A 21,525-nucleotide genomic window follows, 5' to 3' on the forward strand; every position below is an offset into this window, starting at 1 on the left:
TACAAAATATAAGTGAAACAAAACTAGTTGTGCTTGTGAAACAATGCTATATTTGCCTTCCAAGAGGGTTTTACTCGGAACATTACTTCTCACTCAACTCTCTCTGTTCATTGTCAGTTCTTTTGTGATTAAAGAAAAGGGAAAAGCTTGGAACTGGTTCATTGCTTGACCTATTTCTTAATTAAATAGCAAACAAACACCAGTGGTGGCTCCGGAACAGTCCACCACCCAGATCAAATTGTGCTCCAGCTACAAGTAGGCTCCATGATCGTGTGCATTAGTAAAGCAATAGAATACAATTATGTACCAAATGCATTCCTGATCCCACATCCTTAGTGGGAAGAGCTGAGGCCACAGAATGTAAAGATATTTATTTGCAGGGAGGCAGGGAAAATTGAATATGCCATTTGGTCTACATTCAGCAACCTGTGGGCAAGCAACTTTAGGATGTTAACAGGATGAAATGTTAGATAAGTCTCCTTACTCCACACACCTCTGTTTACCTAGCAGTAAATTGGAATGCTGTTGTTAGTCGATTGGCTGAATGTTTTTCCTGGGATAATAATCTGTTCAAATAAAAAAAATTGATCACTCAAGGCACTGTATCAAATGCATGGATGATTATTGTTATAACAGTGCTCTTGGCAGTCAAAGGGTGTACGTGGCAATCTGCAGAGGGCGAGAGGAAAAAAGATGAAATTGCTGGATTTTAATTGAACATTAAAAGTAGGTGCAAGGATAGGAGGAACCACATGACTGATTCAATTTACACTGCAAATGGTTACTTTTAAAACAATTTTCCACTGTGAATTTGTTGAGAGCCTAAGCACTTCTAAGCAATTTATGATGCGAGGCAGTTGCTTTGTGTATAGCCTAAAGGATGATTTACTTCCCAGCCTATTTATAGTTACTGCACTTTTGCTGGATAACCTTCTGTGATTAATTTGCTGCATTCGGTCATAAAAACTAAACCTAGTGAGGATGGAGCTTTGGCCTCATGTCTGTTATGAAAAAGATCATGAGCACTAGAACTTAAAAAAAATTGACAAATGACTTTGGAAGCAAAGCAGTTCTCACTTTGAGTTTGATTATAGCCCGAGTCTTCAGAGATGGAAGCTTGCCAATTGAAGGACTGTACCACCAATTATTTAAAGCAATATATGCTACTTGACAAGACACTTTTCATTCTTTGGCTTTGAAAATTTACAGGAATACTTTACAGGAATATTACCACACTGGGAAGAAAATTGCACCTTTTGGTTTCTGCCGTTTTTTAATAATTCTTCTCCTAGCTGTACATCACTGGTGTATTCTAATTTACAACACTGCAAAATACAAGCAGGCATCTTTGTCAACTAAATTCTAATGACCCAATACCTCGATCATTTTGACAAATAGCAATTAAACAACCCTTTGTTGTCAGATCGGCCAATTCAGTGAATTATTCATTAAAGTGCCAAATTTAGTTGATGTGTTTACCGTCAGCAAAATAATAACCAGTTTTTGTTCTCTGCACCTTGAAAGGTGCAGTCTCCACTCAGACAGATTTTATGTCAATTAGGTGCAACTTACCACAAATGTGGTAATGGCAGTGTGAAAGAGAACTTTTATGAACCCTGTGTGTACTACCAATTATTTTAATGATCCATTTGATGCTGGCGCAATTTAAAGTAAAAGACAAAATGAATACTTTGTGTCTGGTGCAAACGCATGAAAATGGTGACTTTTATAAAGCTTTCTCCCTTCATTCCCTTTTTTTAACTGACTTTTTTACCATCAGGTTAAACATAATTTTTTTTCTTCCCCTAGATGTTTTAAAGGAACTTGTACTTCTGAGCCCACATGATTTCCTTCACACTTTGGTGCCATTCCTTCAACACAATCATTGCACTTACCACCATAGTAATATACCAAGTAAGTGCAATTTTTTTTCAGGGATTAGCCTGCAAGCACTTAAATCATTTGGTCATTTCTTTGTTTGTTATTGCTAAGTTTGAACATTCCTTATTTACTGTTTACAAGCTTGCTTTTTTTCCTCCCTGCAGTGTCTCTCGGGCCGTATTTCCCTTGTCGTGAGAACATCAAGTTAATGGGTGGGAAGAATAATATCCGTCCTCCTCGTCCAGAACTCAACATGTGCCTCTTGCCCACAATGGTAGAAACTTGCAAGGTACTAAAGAGCTATGGAACTGTTGGCCTTACAGACATCATTCAAGATTATTATATATAATATATATATGCAGCACAGTGCTGCAACCATATTGCAATCTGTGTTTAAAAAAATGTTCAATTTTTTGATAGAACTTTTAAGAGAACTTCTAAGTTAAATTTAGCCTCTTTTGTGTAGTATTTGTTAAATATCGTCACTATCTAAATTATTACTCCTGATGTAGGTCTATTCACTTAACTACCTGGACTCCTGTTTGCTTTGTGACCTTTCTTGACTGCAGCTGTGGAGTCCTTTAGTGTAGTGGTTAGTGCACTTGCTTCCCATACAAGTGGACCTGGGTTTGATTCCCGAGTGGGGAGAAACCTTATGCACGTTTCCTTACTCCACACGCCTCTGTTTACCCAGCAATAAGTAGGAACCTGGTTGTTATTCGATTGGCGGATCGCTTTCCGGGGGTAATAATCCCTCAAAGAAAAATGTGGTCACTCTATCCACGACTGTTTGTGCGACACTGCTGCCGCATTTCACCCACAAAATATATAGTCAATTCACTTTACAGTATATTCTGTGAAGCGCGTTGAGACGTCTTGAAGACATGGTAAGGTGCTATATCAAATGCAAGGATTATTATTTATTTTATATCAAATGCAAACATTATTATGGGGCAGATCATCAGTTTCCTCACTTTTCTAGGATGCAAGTGGAGACACCATTTTTTTCTCACAGCCTCACCAACTCGAGCTTTCGTCATTCTCCCCAAACACTTTGGCTACAAGTCATCCTGAACAGCACAGACAAGAACATAAGATGCAAATATTATGAAGCTGGTGCCCATGAAACATCATCAGTGATCGTAATCAATCTAGGCATTTGTGGGGGGGAAAAGCTTGAAGTAGAAGCCAGTGCTCACTGTATTGTTTTGTGCATCAAGAGGTTTTCGCAATATTTTCTGGTGAAATATTGGTGAAAATAACAATCAAACTATATTGCCAAAAATAAAACATTTCAATGGAATAGTCGTAAGGTCTAGGTTTCTATATTCAACTATTTGTAAATTGTAAATCATGGGTTATTAATAATTGTGGTGTGTTTTAAGTATTATTTTTGCACCACAAAAACATGGGAGTATTTACGGAAACATTCATGAGTTGTATTACATTTGCCGGCATCATTGTAATTGTAAGGGTGCAGAACTACATCCCACCTTAAAACCTATCTCTTCAATCGCGCCTACAGTCACCTCTCCCTTCTTTCTCCCTTGGCGTCCAGCCCCACTACTATGAAGTGTTCCATTATCCTACCTGAACTCTTATCCTATAGTTCAGACCTGCCCAAGCGATGACTATTAACGAGTGCTACAGAAAAAGAAACTATTTAAATGCAAGTTGCTGCTGCAGCTCAATGCAAAAATATAATGTTGGGAAGAATTTGTGGGCAGGGAAATATGCTGTGAAACCTTCCCAAAGAAAATAATTTATTTGAATAATGTGACTGTTTTGCAGGGAAAAGATGAAGTTTATGACCGTGTGCTGCTGGATTATTTCCTCTCTTACCATCAATTTATCCATCTCTTGTGTCGGGTCGCAGTGAACTGTGAAAAATTTACAGAAACCCTTGTGAAATTAAGTATGTATCTATTTGGGGTTTGAACCTTAAGGAGAATGTGTTCTATTTAATTCTTTGCAAATGTGTGGTTACATTAAATTTATTATTGAGTCAGATTTTTCAGACTCTTGGCACCAATAAAGCAGCAACATCTGCAATGTTGGAAAATATGTTTCTTCACAACATAGCCTGCTACAGCGAACGACCAATGTTTCAAAATAGACGTTGCCAGAAGCTAGAAAATTCTCTATAGAATAAAGTGAATGTGTGCTGTGCTTTAGTGTGTGTATGACAAGGATAACCTACTTGTGACTTGTGTGAGGTTTCTATACATTTGTAATGTGGTCGGCAGGTCACACATTGGCCATCCCTTTGCTGTGATTGTCAAAAGCTATTATCATTACATGCACATGCTCTGTTTATTTTTATAATATTCACCAAGTTTATAATATCATTAATTCTGTTTAGTTCAGCCACATAGCCTTATTATTGTACCACTTGTCAATCACATGACAGCCTGCAGTACAACGTATTTTCTCACGACATGGATTAATGATTCTAAGGAGCGTTTTGAGCTCCTCTGAGTAATGCAAATGATGGACAATTTGTGTGTTTTTTGCTTTCTGTGTCAGTAAAACTTGTTGTTGTTGTTATACAGGTGTATTGATAGCATATGAAGGTTTGCCGCTTCATCTATCATTGTTCCCTAAGCTCTGGACAGAGATTTACCAGTCTCAGGTATTTTAATATTTCTATTAACAGATTTGTTTTTGAAATTTTAGCAATGTTTTTGGGGGCAAATTAAAGCGATGTTTTTCCACTATTCTTGTACGTGATTTTAGGCTCTTTCTTTCTCTCTCTCTCTCTCTCTTTTTATATATATATATATATTATATACAATATATGTATTTTTTTCCTAAAATATTGAATGAATGCTCTGTATACTTAATTATCTCATAAACAAACTTGCTATCAATGGGGTTATTTTCCTTATGCTGTCATCATACTTTCTTTAAATTGTACTGTGTTAGAAATAACATTGTAAAATTGAAGCTAGAAGGAGCTTGTCCATGCCCATTTATTTCCTTGTTCAGATTTGAGAAACAGTAGGTTTGGGGTTAAATTGCTAGAAGCAGTGAATTTGTCACTGTCAGAAAAATTTACATTGTAAGCGCACATAAGAAATTTGCTGCCTTTAGCAAATGGTGCACAGTAATCTGTGTTGTGAGTAGCACATTATTCAACAGATTACAGTAGAGCACAGGAACAATGTGGTAATTGGAGGGTGGGGGGGGGCATAAAATCCCAAAGGGTCTGCATTGTGATATTACCAATCACACGACGTGTGCAGAAAGCTCTTGCTTCCTGTGCCCTAAATAAAAATGACTGACTTCCAGGTCATTAAATCGCCCCCGTCGTCACTTCCTGCACACCCCATGTTATAAACAACGCACAGTCATAATGGACCACCTAATGGACTTCTACTGTACTGCAAATCTACAGATGTTCATTATACCTTACGCCAAGAGTTAGTTTTTAAAAAGTTTGAATTTATGCAAGAAAGTATGTAATGGTCTGATATGTAAAAATATCTGTTATCATGGTTCCATCAAGCCTGTACACGATACCACCAAAGAAAAATAAGATAATAAGGCTATGGAAATTGGGAATTCTAAATTATCATTATTAAACTGTTTAAACTAACGGGAATCTTTTGGAATCTAATTGAGGGATTTGGATGTTTATCCATAGATTACATATAGATTAATTGTTGCTGAGAGTAAATATGGAATCTAGTTGCGATTTGTGTGGTTTAACCTCCTTGATTGGGCGGGGCGGAAGGTAGTGAGGTCTCCTTGAAACTGAACCAGCTTTGCAAAGGAATGTCGGAATCGAGCCAGACCTCTGTGGCGGTCTCAGTAGTCCGGTTCCTGAGCGGGTCCACAGCATTCTAGGGCACGCTGATGACCACACAGCCTGGGGCCAGAGAATCATCCCACTCAGCTCCTGTTAACCCTGCAAGCCAAAGCCCTAATGGGTAGGGTGGTCCTAGGTGGACAAGCAGTGGGAAAGCTTGCTAGACTGTGATATCAATGGAAAGCTATGAGTTTAGTTGGTGAGACTCCAGCATTACCCCAATGCACACTCTGGAACCCGAAGCCTTGCCAACCTGCGTCTAATAGTTTCCAGGACTGCTAAGCACCAGAGAAACAAAAATGTTAAGGGATATGGAGTAAGAGCTGGAAAGTCACATTAATTTAGAAAAAAGACTTAAAAGAGGTACTGGCGGTGAGTGTCACAGACACAATGGACCAGAAGGTCTCTCTGCTGTAAATTTCTGTATTTATGTAGTGGTTTAAGAAATGTACATTGAAAAACACAGAACATTGAAGTTCTCAATGTGTTGTATATCGGAATATTGAATGCAGGTTGGCACAGTTTCCCCATGTGTTGAGTGAAAGGTGGGATTATTCCCTCTTTCTCATTGAACGGGCCAGTCATAAAGCAGCGTAGACAGAGGTCTGAAGGTAGGTAAATGATCTCTGACTTGGAATACTGTATGCATTTCTGGTCACCGCAATATAAAAAGGATATTGCGGTGATTGCGAGGATACAGAGGAGGGCAACCAAAATCGATTGAGGGACTGGACTATGAGGAGCGATTAGATAAACTGGGCTTGTTCACACTGGAGAAGAGAAGGTTGAGGGCGATATGATTACGGTCTTTAAGATTCTGAAAGGAATAAATAACATAGACCTTGATAAGCTGTTTTATCTTGTACTGAACAGTAGAACCAGCGGACATTTCCTGCGATTGAAGGGGGTTAAAATTCAGAACAAATCTGTGGAAAACATTACTTCATTGAGCGAGTAGTAAACTTATGGAACATGCTCCCTCAGGAAACAGTCGAAGCAGAAAATATTGTTTGTTTCAAGAACAAATTGGATAGATTTCTGCTGGAAAATAATATCTCGGGATACAGTATATAGTTTGAGACACGACATGTCAAGCGACTGCCAGCATGGTGGAAGGCGAACTAGATGGACCATGGTCTTCATTCGCCTAGCAAATTCTTATGTTCTCTCTGACTTCTTGGCTGAAGATGGTCTGAGAATACTATGGAAGGGCAGGGGAAGGAATGTGGACTTGACTGTGCACACGCACACATTTCATAACTTTTTTGTACTCTTGCCCTCATTCAAGTATTTGTTTTATACAGTCACCCATGGCAAAGAATTGTGTAAAGCTGCTGTGTGATGAGCCGGTGTTTGCTGAGTACATAAAGTGCATTCTAATGGATGAGAGGATCTGTCTGAACAACAGTGCAGTTTATACTTTTCTTGCTTGCTTCCTTCCCAAGGTATGATATAACTTTTAACTCATGTTACCAACATTCTTACTTATTAGCACTTTATATAGGAGAATTATAATAATAATCCTTGCATTTGTTCTAGCGCCTTATCACGTCATCGAGACAGGAGTTAAACTGTGAAATACATTGGCTGTGTATTTTGTAGGTGAAAATTTTGCTCTTTCAGTCAAGTGTGTTTTATGGATTTTAGGACGTTTGCAAGTAAATAAAATACATATAGGAAGAGGAAATTAAAATCAAACCGGTTCAAATATCAAAACTGAAAAAGAAACTAAAGGAAAATTTAAAACAAATTGTAAAAGGAAAATTATCAAGTTTAATCATTTGTGAATGGGGATGGAAATCCAGAGAACTAATTGTTCAAAAGGAAACACAGAGGAGAAAGGAGCAAATAATTGGATGGTGAGATCGCTACAAATTGGCATAAATGGCCTATTTTATGGCTTGTCTGAAAAACTCGTTTAATTCCTAAAAGGTATTCAAACTCTTCGTAATCGGAACGTAATAAGATTTGTTAAATTGGTAAAGGAGATGTGAGTGACGTACATAACTTGCTTTTTTCTCGCTTGTACATCAAAAAGAAGACATACGTTGAATGACTCAAAACTGGAGTACTCTTTTCATCATTTGAAAATCTATCCGGTATGTTATTTATGCTCCCTCAGGTTCAGAGTCAAGTGCTTTCCAGTTCAAACTGTTCCAGTTTGATCAATAACTTAATCACCAATCTAATAAATGAGTACCACAACCTTGAGCCAGAACTTTTGGGACAACGTGTCGAAATCTCTAAAGTCGGTGCTATTCTAAACGGGGTAAGATATACATTCTCCTTTATTTTATGGTTTTCCATCAAACACCAAGCTTAACTTCAATATTAATATGTGCTCTTGTGGAAAATTCTAGTTCTGTCACATGTCTACAGCTGAATGTACCAGCTTTTTAGTTGTCATCAGATTTTAGACAGACACTGCGAAAGCCTCTCTGTATGTTGTAGGTAATAGGGTATTGACAATGGATACTTGTGTATCTCCAATGGATAATAATAATTAACAAAATAATAATAATCCTTACTTTGATATGTCATCTTTAATATAGCACCTTATCACATTGTCAAAATGTCTCAAAGTACTTCACAGGATTTACTGTAAAATGTAGTGGCTGCTTCTGTGGAGATGAACGTGGCAGCAAGTTTGTGTCCTAGAAACTGCCATGGAGACCATGACCAATTTTTGTGAGCAGGATTGTTGGCCAGGGCATTGGGAGAAACTCCTTTCTCAATGAATAATCTCATGGAAGCTTTAATGTCCACCTAAACAAGCAGATGAGCCTTGGTTTAACATCTCATCTTGAGGGATGGCACCTTCGTCAATGCAGCCCCTCCCCCCACAGTGTACTGGAGATTGGAGTGTCCGCTTAGACTAGGAGCTCAAAGTTTCAACATGGGGCTTGAACCCACAACCTTCTGACTCGAGTGTCCCTGACTGAGCCAGGCAAGTCAGGAAGATTGCTTCTTGATGTTTCTTTAGATGTGAAATTTGGCTACTTGCATTCCCATTCCTCTGCTTGGCTTCTCAAGGTATTCCTGGGAATTACGCTAGAGGGTGTTGGACAGTGGCATGAAAGAAGAAAGTCGAGAGTGGAAGTGACTAAATGTACTCTTAGAAGGACAGTTCGCTATATTTAAATATTTTTTTTTATTGGATTTTATTATTGTAGACAATATATGTGGAGAGAAACTAGTATTTGAAGGTTAAGGGTGACCAAAGTAAATATCGCTGCTTTGCTTACTTTATTGCTTATTTTGATAAATATTACATATCGGTCTCCATTGTATGTTTGTGATTTATTTCACTGCCCGCAGGATCTTCGAGCCCTTGCCTTGCTGCTTTCCATACACACGCCCAAACAGCTGGACTCAGCACTGATCCAGACTCTACAGGATTTGCTGAACAAGTGCAGGACTTGCCAGAAACAGAGAAGTGCACTACAGGAACAAGAAGCAAAAGAACGGAAGACAAAAGGTACATATGGCTGAAGGTCGAGAGAAGTGGAATTTCAATTCCTGTGAAATGTCCTGCCCTCCATCTACTAATATTAAACCATTCAGCACAGAACAAGGTTATTTGTCTCATCGTGCCTGTGCCATGCTACCTGTCCATTGGAACTGTCCACTTCAATCATATTTCCCTACTCTTTCCCCTTAACTGTTTCCTTTTGATCCTTCTTTACATATCCAGTTATAATCTTGTTTAAGCCCTCCTTGTTACCATTTCACTGAACATTGCAAGTAGACTTTCACTGTTTTAAAATCACAAATCCTTTCTTAAGTTTGGACACTTGTATTACATGCCTCTCATCCTTCTCTCCGGTGTATACTGCATCACGTGTGTTTTTACCATTTCATCATAACTATAATCCTCTGCCACCTATTACCATCCTAGTGAATCTACACTGAACCCCCTCCAAGTTTCTGATATCTTTCTGTAATGGTGAATGCAATACTACATATAATGCCCGGCTGCTTTGTGACCGATATCTTTTACTGATTCACCACCTACTATGCATTCAATATTCCGGTTTATAAACTCCTTTTCCCTCTTTTACTGTGTTTTTTTACACACCTGTATCACATTTATGGCAATTTTCTGCTGGATTCAAGTGCACATGAAACTTAACGCCATACATTCACCCCAATACTGGGTCCTTGTGAACCTAAACCTTCCAGAGATGAGACTTTTTCCTTTATGGTGAACTGAGGTTATTGCCCTCAGTGTCTTGGACGTTCAGTATTATGTTTACATCAGAATATTTTTAAATTAAATACAATAAACTTTATCGCAATCAAATGCTTCCCCCCCCATCCCTTTCTCTTCATTTGTACATGAAGGAGGAGCACAGTCTTAACTTTTCTTTTCCTTCTCCCTTTCCAGACGATGAAGGAGCCACTCCTGTTAAAAGAAGGCGCGTTAGCAGTGATGAAGAACATCCTCTTGACAACAGCACTGGGCATAGCACACCCAGTGACAGTAGGACAGAGCCTAGAGAGGCGTTAACCCCTGCCAGTACCTCAGACACTGAGACCAGAGACTCAGCAGTCATTGATCCAGGCACCGAACATGACCCACCGACACCTGACCCCATTTCTGTGAAAGAAGATAGAATGGAAGTTTCTTCCTCAAATGCACATGACACACTAATCGGCAATAGGCCCCAGGACTCTGTAGAGCAGTTGCAGGGGGAGGATGCAATGGAGGATTGCAAAGTGGTGAAGGAGCTACTGAGTGCTGAAAAGGAAACCAATGAAGATGATTCTGACTCTCCCTCCACATCGCCACCTATTGCTACAGTTTTATCTGACCTGACTGACCTTAGGAACTGCGAGGCTCCAACTCTGCCTTCTTTTGACCCCGAGACCAGTTTATCCAACAGCTGTACCCATTCCAGAGGACTCTTTAATATGCAGCAGCAGGATCTTTTAGATAATTTGTGTAGGACCATTGAATCTACCATTAGTGCAGTCACAAGAATATTGAGCAGAGGGAACCAACCTGCTTCTTGATGAGACTACTAGCATGTCTAGTTTTGTCTTTTTTAAATACAGTTTGAGTTTTTGTTTAATTTTGTTCTGCCTGTTCGATCTGATGCTTTGTGCTTCACTGTCAAGTGACATTTTTCTGCTTGAATGCCGTTAGTTGTTTGTATGAAGAAGCATCTCAGCCGTGGGAGAAATCCAGTGTGTTAGGGTTATGCGCTTGAAGATGTGATAAGTGGAAAACTAAACACAAATTTATAGATAACTTAAAAACAAAGGCATTTACAGCACATTTCTCAAGGGCAATCATATTAATGATCAGCTTTTACATAGAAGTAATTTGTTGTGGCTTTTCATCCAGATTTGAGGTGTATCTTGGGGTGAAGGGTTACAGAGATTTTTGTTCTCATATTGTATGATGTAATTTAAAGATATTGCATTTTTACTGTGTATAATATCGTGTCTTTTGTTGCCAGTTTTTGTACTCTTATTAAGAAGGCAGCTTTGCCTGAAATCTCCGTGGTTCTATTATCCAAATTAAGTTGTTTACTTGTATACTAAACCAACCACGATTAATTTGATTCTGTTAAGAATCCTCTGTAGACATGGACTGGCATAAATGAGGTGCTTTATCTGACAGGTTTCCTGTGGCCGAAATAAAGCACACTTGAAATAAAACTATGAACTTTAGTTTGTTTTCCAGAATTTTTTTTTACACACATTGATGTTGCACGAACCTTCCTGCATGTAGGTCTGAAGAAAAGAACATGCGGGTTAATTGATTAGCAACAAAACTGACTTATTATTGACAAGAGTTGCATGTCTTCATTATATATAATAATAATCCTTGCATTTGATATAGCGTCTTTATCACATCGTTGAGACGACTCAAAGCGCCTCACAGAAAATGCGCTAAAGTGAATTGACTGAATATTCTATGTCGGCGAAACACAGCAGCCAATTGTGCCACAAACAGTCGTGGATTGATTATTATTATTTTATTAATTTAAAGCGGTTATTAATCCCGGAACACAATCCTCCAATCGTCTAAATTTCATTAAACACATAAGCAATAACACAGATTGTAGTTCAAAAGAATGCCATAGAGGACTAGAGATTGCGAGCACCATTTTCCAACAATTTATACGTTGACAACACTGACTCACTCTTGAAAAGAGAGAAAACAGTGGAGGGTGAGTTTTTCTTTTTGATTCAATGCCATTATCCAATATAGGTTTAGAGCAGCAGTAAATGCTTAATCTCCAATTGAGCTAGTACTGTATTAAAAGCTGCCATTTGAAAATACTCTTAAGCATTTATATCACCTGCATTATTCAGCCCAGTTAATACAGGGATCGATGGTGCTGACAATCTCAAGTCAATAACATTTCATGATATGAGAAATAATTTACTACGTGTAATGAGTTTCTAAATGAGACGAATGTTTATGGATGAATCAGGGAACTACTCGTTATCAGCATTGCCTGTTTGTGTGATGATGTGTGTGCGCAACTTAGTTAATCAGATCACAATCTGACTAATCTCAGCGGAAAGTTTTAACTTTTGCAAAACCATTAAAGTGAGGGGGGGGAAACACTCCTCACTGCAATTGGCACTACATCTATTGATGTGAAAATTCAATATGTATCAAAGCAAAGTACAGAGGACCCAGAGTATAAATGTTGCACCACAGATGGTAAAATATTACAAAGTTCTCTGAGATATGATTGTGGAATAGGTTGACTGGTGTCCAATGTGTATAGAAAATCAGAACAAATCGGTGAAATAATGGAAAGACTGCACTTTACAAAACAAAAAATATTTAGTCAACTATCCACGTTCTTTGAGCCTCCTGTGCTGTAAGATTCTATGATTCTAGAAGAAAATGGATGAAATACACACTGGCAGCAATTCTTAAGTAAATACTCCCATCAAAAGAACATCTGAGGCACCACTATTGCCTGATCTTTGCCAGTTACTACAACAACAAGATTACACTTGTGTAGCACCCTTCACGTCAGGAGGACGTCCCAAGGTGCTGGACAGTGTACAGCATTTCAGACCCGAGTTGGGGTCAGGGGGGAGAAGGGAGGGGAAGGGGGATGACCAATGGCATGGTCGAAGAGGAGAGCCTTGAGGTGGGACTTGAAGGAGGCCAAGGAGGGGGCGAGGCCGAGTGATTGCGGAGGCCATGGCGGGCTTTGTAGGTGAGGACCAGGATCTTGAACTGGATCCTCTGAAGGATAGGGAGCCAATGGAGTTGGGCGAGAATGGGGGAGATGGGGTCACGGACCTTGGTGCGGGAGAGGACACGGGCTGCAGAGTTCTGGATTAGCCTGTGGATACTATAATAGGAATAACATGCGTTACTCGACTGGAGGCTGTGTGAATGTTTGCAAAGGTGTTCCTTTAACTAACAGGTATTTATTGCTGCTTTCTGAGTCCCTAGGATAACACGGACTGGTTTTATCCAGCTCTGCTGTTGACTGGTCTAGCACCAGGAGCTGGACTTACGGGTGAACCAGAGACAAGTCCTCAATCGTACAAAGAGGAGATTTTGCAGATGAAAACAAACAGTGTATCGGAATTACTTTGAGCAAATGTTTGCAGAGGATGTCCTTTATTCGCTGCATTGTTTAATACTTTCTGATTAAAAACCTAGGTGAACTGCCTTCTGATGAAAGTCCTGGGGAGAGAGGGGTGGGGTGGGGGGGGGGAGGAGAGACTGCTAAGGCTCAGTCCTAAAGGTCACAAGATTGGTTTGGATGAAGAATCCTCATCGGTCCAATTGATCCCATCTTTCCAGAACACCTACCCTGATGTTCTCCCATCACAGCACCAAACGTTTTTAAAAGTGAATCCAATTCCCTAGTAACGACCCCAATAACCTGTTAATTACCTGCTAGGCAAAGAAATATTTCCCGGTGTCTGTCCTGAAATGAAGAGTCTTTACTCCAGTAACAAACAACGACAACAACTTGCATTTAGCGCCCTTCATGCTGGATGGCGTCTCGAAGCACTTACGTAGCAAGGAAATGTGTCTGTGGTGGAGGGTAGGAGTCCCTTTTCCCTTTTCTTTTAAGAGGTCAAACATATGTGAATTCACAATCCTTCAAAGCTAACCTGCTTTTGATTCAAATCTGTTTCTTACTCAAACACACCAGGTGTATAAAGCGTTCCTTTGCTGCGCTCAATCCTGAACTTGTCGTCCGCTTTATTTAATGTCCCCTGAGGTAACAGCTCCATTACTTACAGAGGCTCTTATCTGCAACGATCCTGATCGTGGCTGCCGGTTCTTCCTGCACAAGCACAAGCACTTTTAGAGAACGTGAAGCTGATTAATCTGTGGCACGGCTGCGATCAATATTATTTACAAAAAAAATTGTCAAGTTCACCGTAGTTAAACCGATCGCTATATATGTGAATGTCAGTGTAGGGTTCAACCAAAGCCTTATTAAAAGATGATTATAATGATTGAATTTCCAGTAGTTTCAGTCTACTGGACTGCATTTTCTCTAATGCAGACACATGGTCTTATTTCACAATCCAGTCATGGAGTAAACGCGGTATAAAGGAATGCATTGTGTTTGAAGATTATTTGACTCAGCTGGAGCAAATGTTGCGTATTGGTTAGAGCACTCGTCTCACAAACCAGAGGACCTGAGTTCGATTCTCAGGCAGGGCAAAACCTTAGGAAGGTTTCCTTACTCCATACGCCTCTGTTTTCCAATCAGTGAATAAGAACCCTATTGTTAGTCAATTGGTGGATTGCTTTCCAGGAGTAATAATCCCTTCGAAAACAAATTATAAAATTGAAAAACTTAATCACTCAATCCAATAGTTTGTGTGACATTTTTGTGTGCAATTGGTTGCCCCATTATGTCCACAAAATACACTTTACAATATATTCTGTGAATCACTTTGAGATGTATCAACGGTGTGATAAGGCACCATATAAAATGCAAGGATTATTATTATTATTATAAAGAAATACCTGGGAAAGAGGGTTTATAAATGGCATATCTCTGACAAAATGTGGCACATTTAGTGTTTAAGTTGCATCTTCATTTAGGTTTTCATGTTTACTAAATGTTCCCTTAGTTCCATTTTGAGAACTCTCAACGACGTGCTAAGGCGCTATATTAAATGCAAGGATTATTATTTTTATTATAAGATTGATTTGGGTAAAGAAGACACTCTGGCTCATTTAATTTCATCCTTTTAGAATACCCACCCTACTGTTTAGCATTAAACTGTTTTTTAGACGTGTCTAATGTTCTGGCCTCAATCGCCCTCGCTGGCAAACTCAACCATTTGGATGAAGGACAGGCTCTAGAGAGGAGACCAGCATTTTCTCCTCTTCACTTGCCAAGCTTGTAGGAGTATGATGTAGGATGTTTTTAATCATAACTTTATAATACTTTGTGCTGTGTAACTCTAAAACTGTGAACCCAGAGTTATTTATAATAGTAATTCTTGTGTTTGATGTAGCGCCGCATCACATCAAAATGTTGTTCCTTTTTCTAGATCCGCCTTTGATCCAAATGGAACCTTCTTGCAAATAGATATTCTAACACTTCCCCCACTCTGTCTGGTCTCAAAATGAGAAAGGAAACTTGTTATCTTTCTTCATTGCCTTACAAACATTTGGAATTAACACAACAACCAATTTTCAGTGCGGTTCCCCTTCCCTTCCCCCCACATATATTTATTTGTAAGTGATTGTGGCAACAACGTTTTGACATTATTTCTGATCATCTCGATCCATTATCTCCTCTACTTTTTAATACTCAGGATTATGCATTCCTGCTCCTCTTAGTTCTACAGAGCAGGCTGCATGTGACCTCTGAGCAGTCAAATGACAACTGCAGAGATTACATTTGTCAGTTTTCAAAAATAGCAAAGTTCCTTGCCCGCACTCTGTAACCAGCCGGCTCTCCCCAATTCCTGCTCTAAAGCCCTGACTGAAGATCGGTGCAGCCAGTCACTGGGAACTGCCCTTGGGAGAAGAAATGGAAGAAAATCACCTTGTTTTGATTCCTGTGGCGCTAATATCAAATGCAAGGATTATTATTATTATTAATATTCCTCATCCGAATTCAACCCTCAGAAATTCCAATCTGCTCATCTCCTTTGTCATCCGTTGCTGGTATCTGCTGCGTTTGCATCCGAAGCAACATTCCTTCCATTTCTAATTGATTTTATCTGTAAAGAACTTTGCGACCTTTGTTTTGCATGAGAAGAGCTATATCACTGCAATGAATTAACTGTATGTGCAGCTCATCTCGCTACTTGCTCAGACCCATTTCAGTCCTTCACCTAACATGAAACACAGTCCGTAAATCAATCTTAAAAGGGAATTAGGTAATAATAATAAAAATCCTTGCATTTGATATAGTGCCATATCATGTTGTTGAGCTGTCTCAAAGTGCTTCACAGAATATACTGTAAAGTTAATTAATTGACTGCATATTTTGTGAACGAAACTCTGTGAGATAAACACACAGAAAAGGATATATAATGGTATGGGAACAACTTGCATTTATATAGCTCCTTTTATGTTGGGTAATGCCTCAAAGTGATTTAAGGAGACGGACACCAAGTATCAAGGATACCATAGGCCAAGTCAAAGAGGTAGATTTTCTGGCAAAGCATAGAGTGGGATGAAACTAGGAGACTTGTGTAGAGAAAACTACAGGCATAGACTTGATGGGCCAAATGTCTGGTTTCCGTGCGACAACATTCTATGATTCCAACACGGACCAGATGTTGACTGTTTACTGCAGTCGTTTTACTTCGGGTTTCCAACATTCCTTGATTTCTTTTTTTTTAAAAAAACATTAAAAAAACAAGTCATCCCTGTTAAAGGCACAAAACTAGTGAAAGTGTGCAATTATTACATTTTTTTACAGGTATTTTCCATTATGTGTGAACTTTGATTGTGTGCGCGTGCATATGTGTTCATGTGTGTGTGGCAATAGGCTATTCAACAGCGGAGGATAGTCCTATCACAACATGCTTCACATTTGCTCACAGCCAGGTCCCACGAACAGCTATGAGGTGGGTGACCAATAAATCTGACCCATATCAACCCGTCCGCTCCCTCCACTCAGCAGGTAGCCTGATCCACATCTCCTGCCCGGCCCACCCCACCATCGGCGTTTGAGCCTTCAGCTTTTCTGCTCCCACCCTCTGGAACTCAATCCCACACTCCCTCACCTCCTTCAAGGCACGTCTCAAGACCCTCCTCTTCAACCCCGCCTTCAGCCACCCTCCTGCCCTCCACCCTCCCTGATACCGAACTCCCCCCCCCACCCCTTCGGGTCCAGATCCCTAATTGTCCTTCGCCTTGGAACGTCCTACCGAGGTGAAATGTGCTTTACAAATGCAATTTTGCATTGTATCTGGAGAACAGAAAAGTCCCTCTTCCAGCAAGTTGTGCAATTTGTTTGACCCGGCCTCCATTCCTGGCATGTGAAGATCACCCATCAGGAAATTTAAAAAAAAGCTCCTTGCAGTGCAGAGCATGTGAAACCCCAGCCTTTCGCTTATTATTTTGGACATCACTGTGAGCATAATAAAGGCCCATTGCCAAGTGACATGATAGCTCATTGCCATTAAGTTAACAAGGGCTGAAATTGCTGCTGTCACTTACAATATCAGCCTGGCTCAGTCGGTTTGTGAGTCAACCGAGCTCGGATTATCGTCCACTGGGAGAAACTGATCATCTGACAATGCAGCAAACCCCCAGCACTGCATTGGAGTGTCAGCCTAGACTATATAAGTTCAAAGTCCCGACTTGACTCAGAAGCAAAAGTGTTACTGATTGAGCCAGGATAAAAAAACATGCATCAATTGCACATAACCTTTGGTCTTTTCAGTGAAATTGATCTGGTTTACTCTTTGAGTTTTGTGAAAGTGTGTGGTAAGTAAAGGCAGTCTGAAACAATATTCAGTTATGCCCAATTATTTTCAGAGCAGAGGAAAAATAAATCTAATGAGGTAAATGATCTCTTTAGCACGCACCAGCTGTGCAAAACACTCCAGAATGAATATCGTAGGAAAAGCTCATGTTTGCCTGATCATCTGAGCAGCTGATGATGTTTCAGGCTTTCTTTTATTAGGTCTTTGTAGTTCCTAAAGTGATTGTATGCTTATCAGTGGTGTGAAAGAACATTCACAACTTCAGACACTGATGAAGTGCCATCTGTGTTACTGTGAGTAGCAGTGTGGAGCAGGGCTATTTTTGTGTGTACCCACTATAATAATAACAGACAAGATCACAAGTAACTGACTAACTAATTGAATGATTGATTGATGTACAGGATCTAAAAGACCAATTATAATAATAATAATAAGCCTTGCAATTGATATAGCGCCTTATCACGTTGTTGAGACGAATCTTTTGGTTAGTCTCAAGGTAAAATCAAACCTTACGTAGCAAAGTTGCACAACAATTCTCTTTTCTCTTTTCAAACAGTGCCGTGGGATCTTTAAAGTCCACCTGAACAGGCAGACAGGACCTCACCTTAACATATCAACCAAAGGATGTTATCTCCAACAGTGCAGTGTGGCCTCCAATCATTGCATTGGAGTGTCAGTATAAACTCTATGGGTTCCAAGTCCCGACACATTCACACAAGCCGTTCATCATCACTTCCCCTTCTGATCTTGAGTCCACGCTCCCCTGTTGAGGTCTATTCAGTTCCCTTTGGTACCTGAAAGCTTCAGTAAGATCTCTCCTGTGACTTCTCTTCAGCATTCGCAGCTTCTCTGATCATTCCTTGAAATTCCAGCTATGAATCCAGCTGCCCTCTCACTGTGCCCAATTCCAGGTTGGTTCCACTGTTAATACGACACTCTGGAGTCGAGACCCTGGAATTTCTTGTGTCTTACAATCTGTCTCTCTATGAACTTCTTTATGAATTCTTCTTCCTTGAGGCAACATTCTGACGCACATCAGTGGTAGATCTGGATTTTTACTGCCGATAAACAGTGAAATACGAGAAACCTGACACAGCACATGTAAATAAAGGAAATTATGTTGTTGTTTACCACTTCCCACGTTGAATGGCCAGGCTGTGAGCCACCTTCACGTATCTATTTAGTTATCTTTCCACACAACGGTATTGCATTTATCCAAACAAAAGTTACAATGATTAAGAAATGCAAGAGCGTATGGTTTCATTTCTTTATTTATTCCTTCATTTTTTTTACGTTTACCAAGCCTCAAATCCTGCAGGTTACGTGTTCATAATGAATTCCTTTTAAAACAATCTCCCTACCATGCACATGAAAATGATTTCGCCCACAAAATACACAGTCACTGCACTTCGCAGTGTATTCTGTGAAGCACTTGGAAACGTCTCAAAGACGTGATGAGGCACTATATCAAATCCAAGGATTATTATTTTTATTTGTGCTACCTATGTGGAGGCTTAACAGATCACTGACTGTCCAAAAATCCCTGCATTAAGGTGGGACCGAAAAACTACAAACAGCTCCTTTGATTTAGTCCATGCAGTGCATTTGCAGGAGGGCTCTTGGTGTCTCTAAAACGTTTTATTTATAGTATTTCATGACTTAAGTGGCTACGCTTGAGGCTAGACTTCATGTGTAGCTATTAGAGGACGGAAGCTATTAACCACCAAAATCATGAAGTACGGAATCTTATTTAATCATTATTATTTCTTTGTTTCAGCACAAAACTTAATAATAATAATAATCCTTGCATTTGATATAGCGCTTTTCACGTCGGGAGGATGTCCCAAAGCACTTCACAGAATATACTGTAAAGTGAATTGACTGTATATTTGTGGGCGAACGCGGCAGCCAATTGCGCACAGCAATGTCCCACAAACAGTCGTAGATTGAAAATGACCGATTTATTATTGTTTTTGGTTTTGGAGGGATTATTATTAGGCTCTGTGTGGAGTAAGGAAACTTGCCCAAGGTTTCGCCCTCTGCCTGGAATTGAACTCAGGTCTCTCACTTGCAAAGCGAGTGCTCTAACCACTGAGCTACAGGACTCCACAAAACTTCTGATGCCGCGACACCTGAAACCGTTATAAACAATCATTCCCTACTCTTTCCTGGTTTCATTTGGAGTCCTGTGGCTCAGTAGTTAGAGCACTTGCATTGCAAGCGAATGACCTGGGTTCTATTAATAATAATAATAATAATCCTTGCATTTGATATAGCGCATTTCACGCCTTCTAGACTCCCGGCAGGGCAAAATGCCAAGTTTCCTTACGCCACACACGTCTGTTTACCTAGCAGTAAGTAGGAACCTGGTTGTTAAATTCAATTGGCGGATCACTTTTCCGGGGATGATAATCCCTCAAATTTTTTTTAAAAAAATAATAATTTGGTAACTTCAATTCACAACTTTTGTGGGACACTGCTGTGTGCAGTTGGTGGCTGTGTTTCGCCCACATATGTACAGTCAATTCACTTTGCAATATATTCTGTGAAGTGCTTTGAGATGTCTACAAGAACGTGAACAGCGCGATATCAAATGCAAGAATTATCATTATTATTATTACTCCCCTTTCCTTTGACTGGGGTTCTGTTCCACAGGTTTGTGTGTCATCTGGTCCCCTGACCAATTTGCCAATATACGTGATTACAAAAATAATGTTAAAAGAATCCTTGCATTTGATACAGCGCCTTTCATGTCGGGAGGACGTCGCAAAGAGCTTTGCAGGACTTCCTGTAAAGTGTATCCACTGCGTGTTTTGAAGGGGAACATTAAATGATCTTTGACAATGAGCAATTAGTTGGTGACTTGACCACAGAACACGGAGGTGGGATGGTGGGATGGGGGAATACAACCCAGTTTATTCCTGCTTTTACCTGTCAGCCACATAGCACAATGCATCCTTGTTCATTCCCAACAGAAAGAAAATTCCTGCAAACCGACAAAATAATATTCTTTGTATTCTCTGTACTTCCCCTCTCCTCCATCGTTCTCATATCTCATTTCTCTCCTCCCTTAGCCTGTTCCCCATTGACAGTTCCAGTAATAACTATCGAGGTTTCACTCTCACAATTCAATTCGAGCCTCGTTGCCAGGCAACAGATACACCGTTTCCTTCAAGAAAAGGCTGGATGGTCTTAATTCTTTCCCCATCTGTAACATCAGGTGACAAGGAGTGCATATTAGTATGATGAGTGGGCTTGTTACGATTCCCGGAGATTGTCAGAGGCAGGAGCCCTTATCAGAGCGTGTTCAGAATCTCCGAGACTGCCAAAGAGAGATTGATTATTTTTATGTTTAAGTGCACCTAAAAACATGAAAAGTAAATTATAAAGCAACCAGGCCTTCCCATGGTGTGTCGTGCCAGCACAGACTGGATCGTAATTGGGAATAGAAACTGTGACCGATTGGTAACCCATGCCCCTCCTCCCCAACACCGTTTAAGATCAGCACAGGACAGGGGCTGGAACTTTAGACAATGTATGACTCTTAGCCTGTACTACACCTCAAATGTGTTTAACCCTTAGCCCCCTCCCTATATCTGTGATCTCCGCACGTTTTTGCTCGCCCTCCCCACTCGCCACAACCTGGGCCTGCGGTGCGTTCCTTGCCCTCTTTGCTCCACTCTGTTGCCAAGCCTTCAGCCACTATGATCATACCCTCCCTAAACCCCTGGTGCCTCATTCCCTCCCCAACACCCACCCCTAACCCTGTCTTTAAAAGCTGCCTCTAACTGTTCCTGCAGTCATCTCCCTTGACCTCCCCGCTCAAAATCCAGATTGTAACGTGCTTCAGACATTGCCCCATATGGAGGTGCTCTATGTAAATGCAAGTTGCCGTTGGGAGACTACTGTGTGTCAACCGG

The 21,525-nt window shown here is 40.1% G+C and overlaps 1 protein-coding gene across 1 annotated transcript in view; it reads left to right on the forward strand.

Moving 5' to 3' along the window:
- The window catches only part of usp34 (ubiquitin specific peptidase 34), a 90,118-nt gene extending 78,747 nt beyond the window's left edge, over positions 1–11,371 (forward strand). The window contains 8 exon segments of the mRNA XM_007892500.2: positions 1,810–1,914; positions 2,046–2,170; positions 3,673–3,796; positions 4,434–4,513; positions 6,997–7,137; positions 7,815–7,961; positions 9,011–9,170; positions 10,080–11,371. Of these exon segments, the coding sequence (XP_007890691.2) occupies positions 1,810–1,914; positions 2,046–2,170; positions 3,673–3,796; positions 4,434–4,513; positions 6,997–7,137; positions 7,815–7,961; positions 9,011–9,170; positions 10,080–10,708 (1,511 nt within the window). The 3' untranslated portion in view covers positions 10,709–11,371.
- The last annotated feature ends 10,154 nt before the right edge of the window (positions 11,372–21,525 follow it).

Source organism: Callorhinchus milii, unplaced genomic scaffold (assembly GCF_018977255.1).
Source record: "Callorhinchus milii isolate IMCB2004 unplaced genomic scaffold, IMCB_Cmil_1.0 Scaffold3, whole genome shotgun sequence".
NCBI lineage: Eukaryota > Metazoa > Chordata > Chondrichthyes > Chimaeriformes > Callorhinchidae > Callorhinchus > Callorhinchus milii.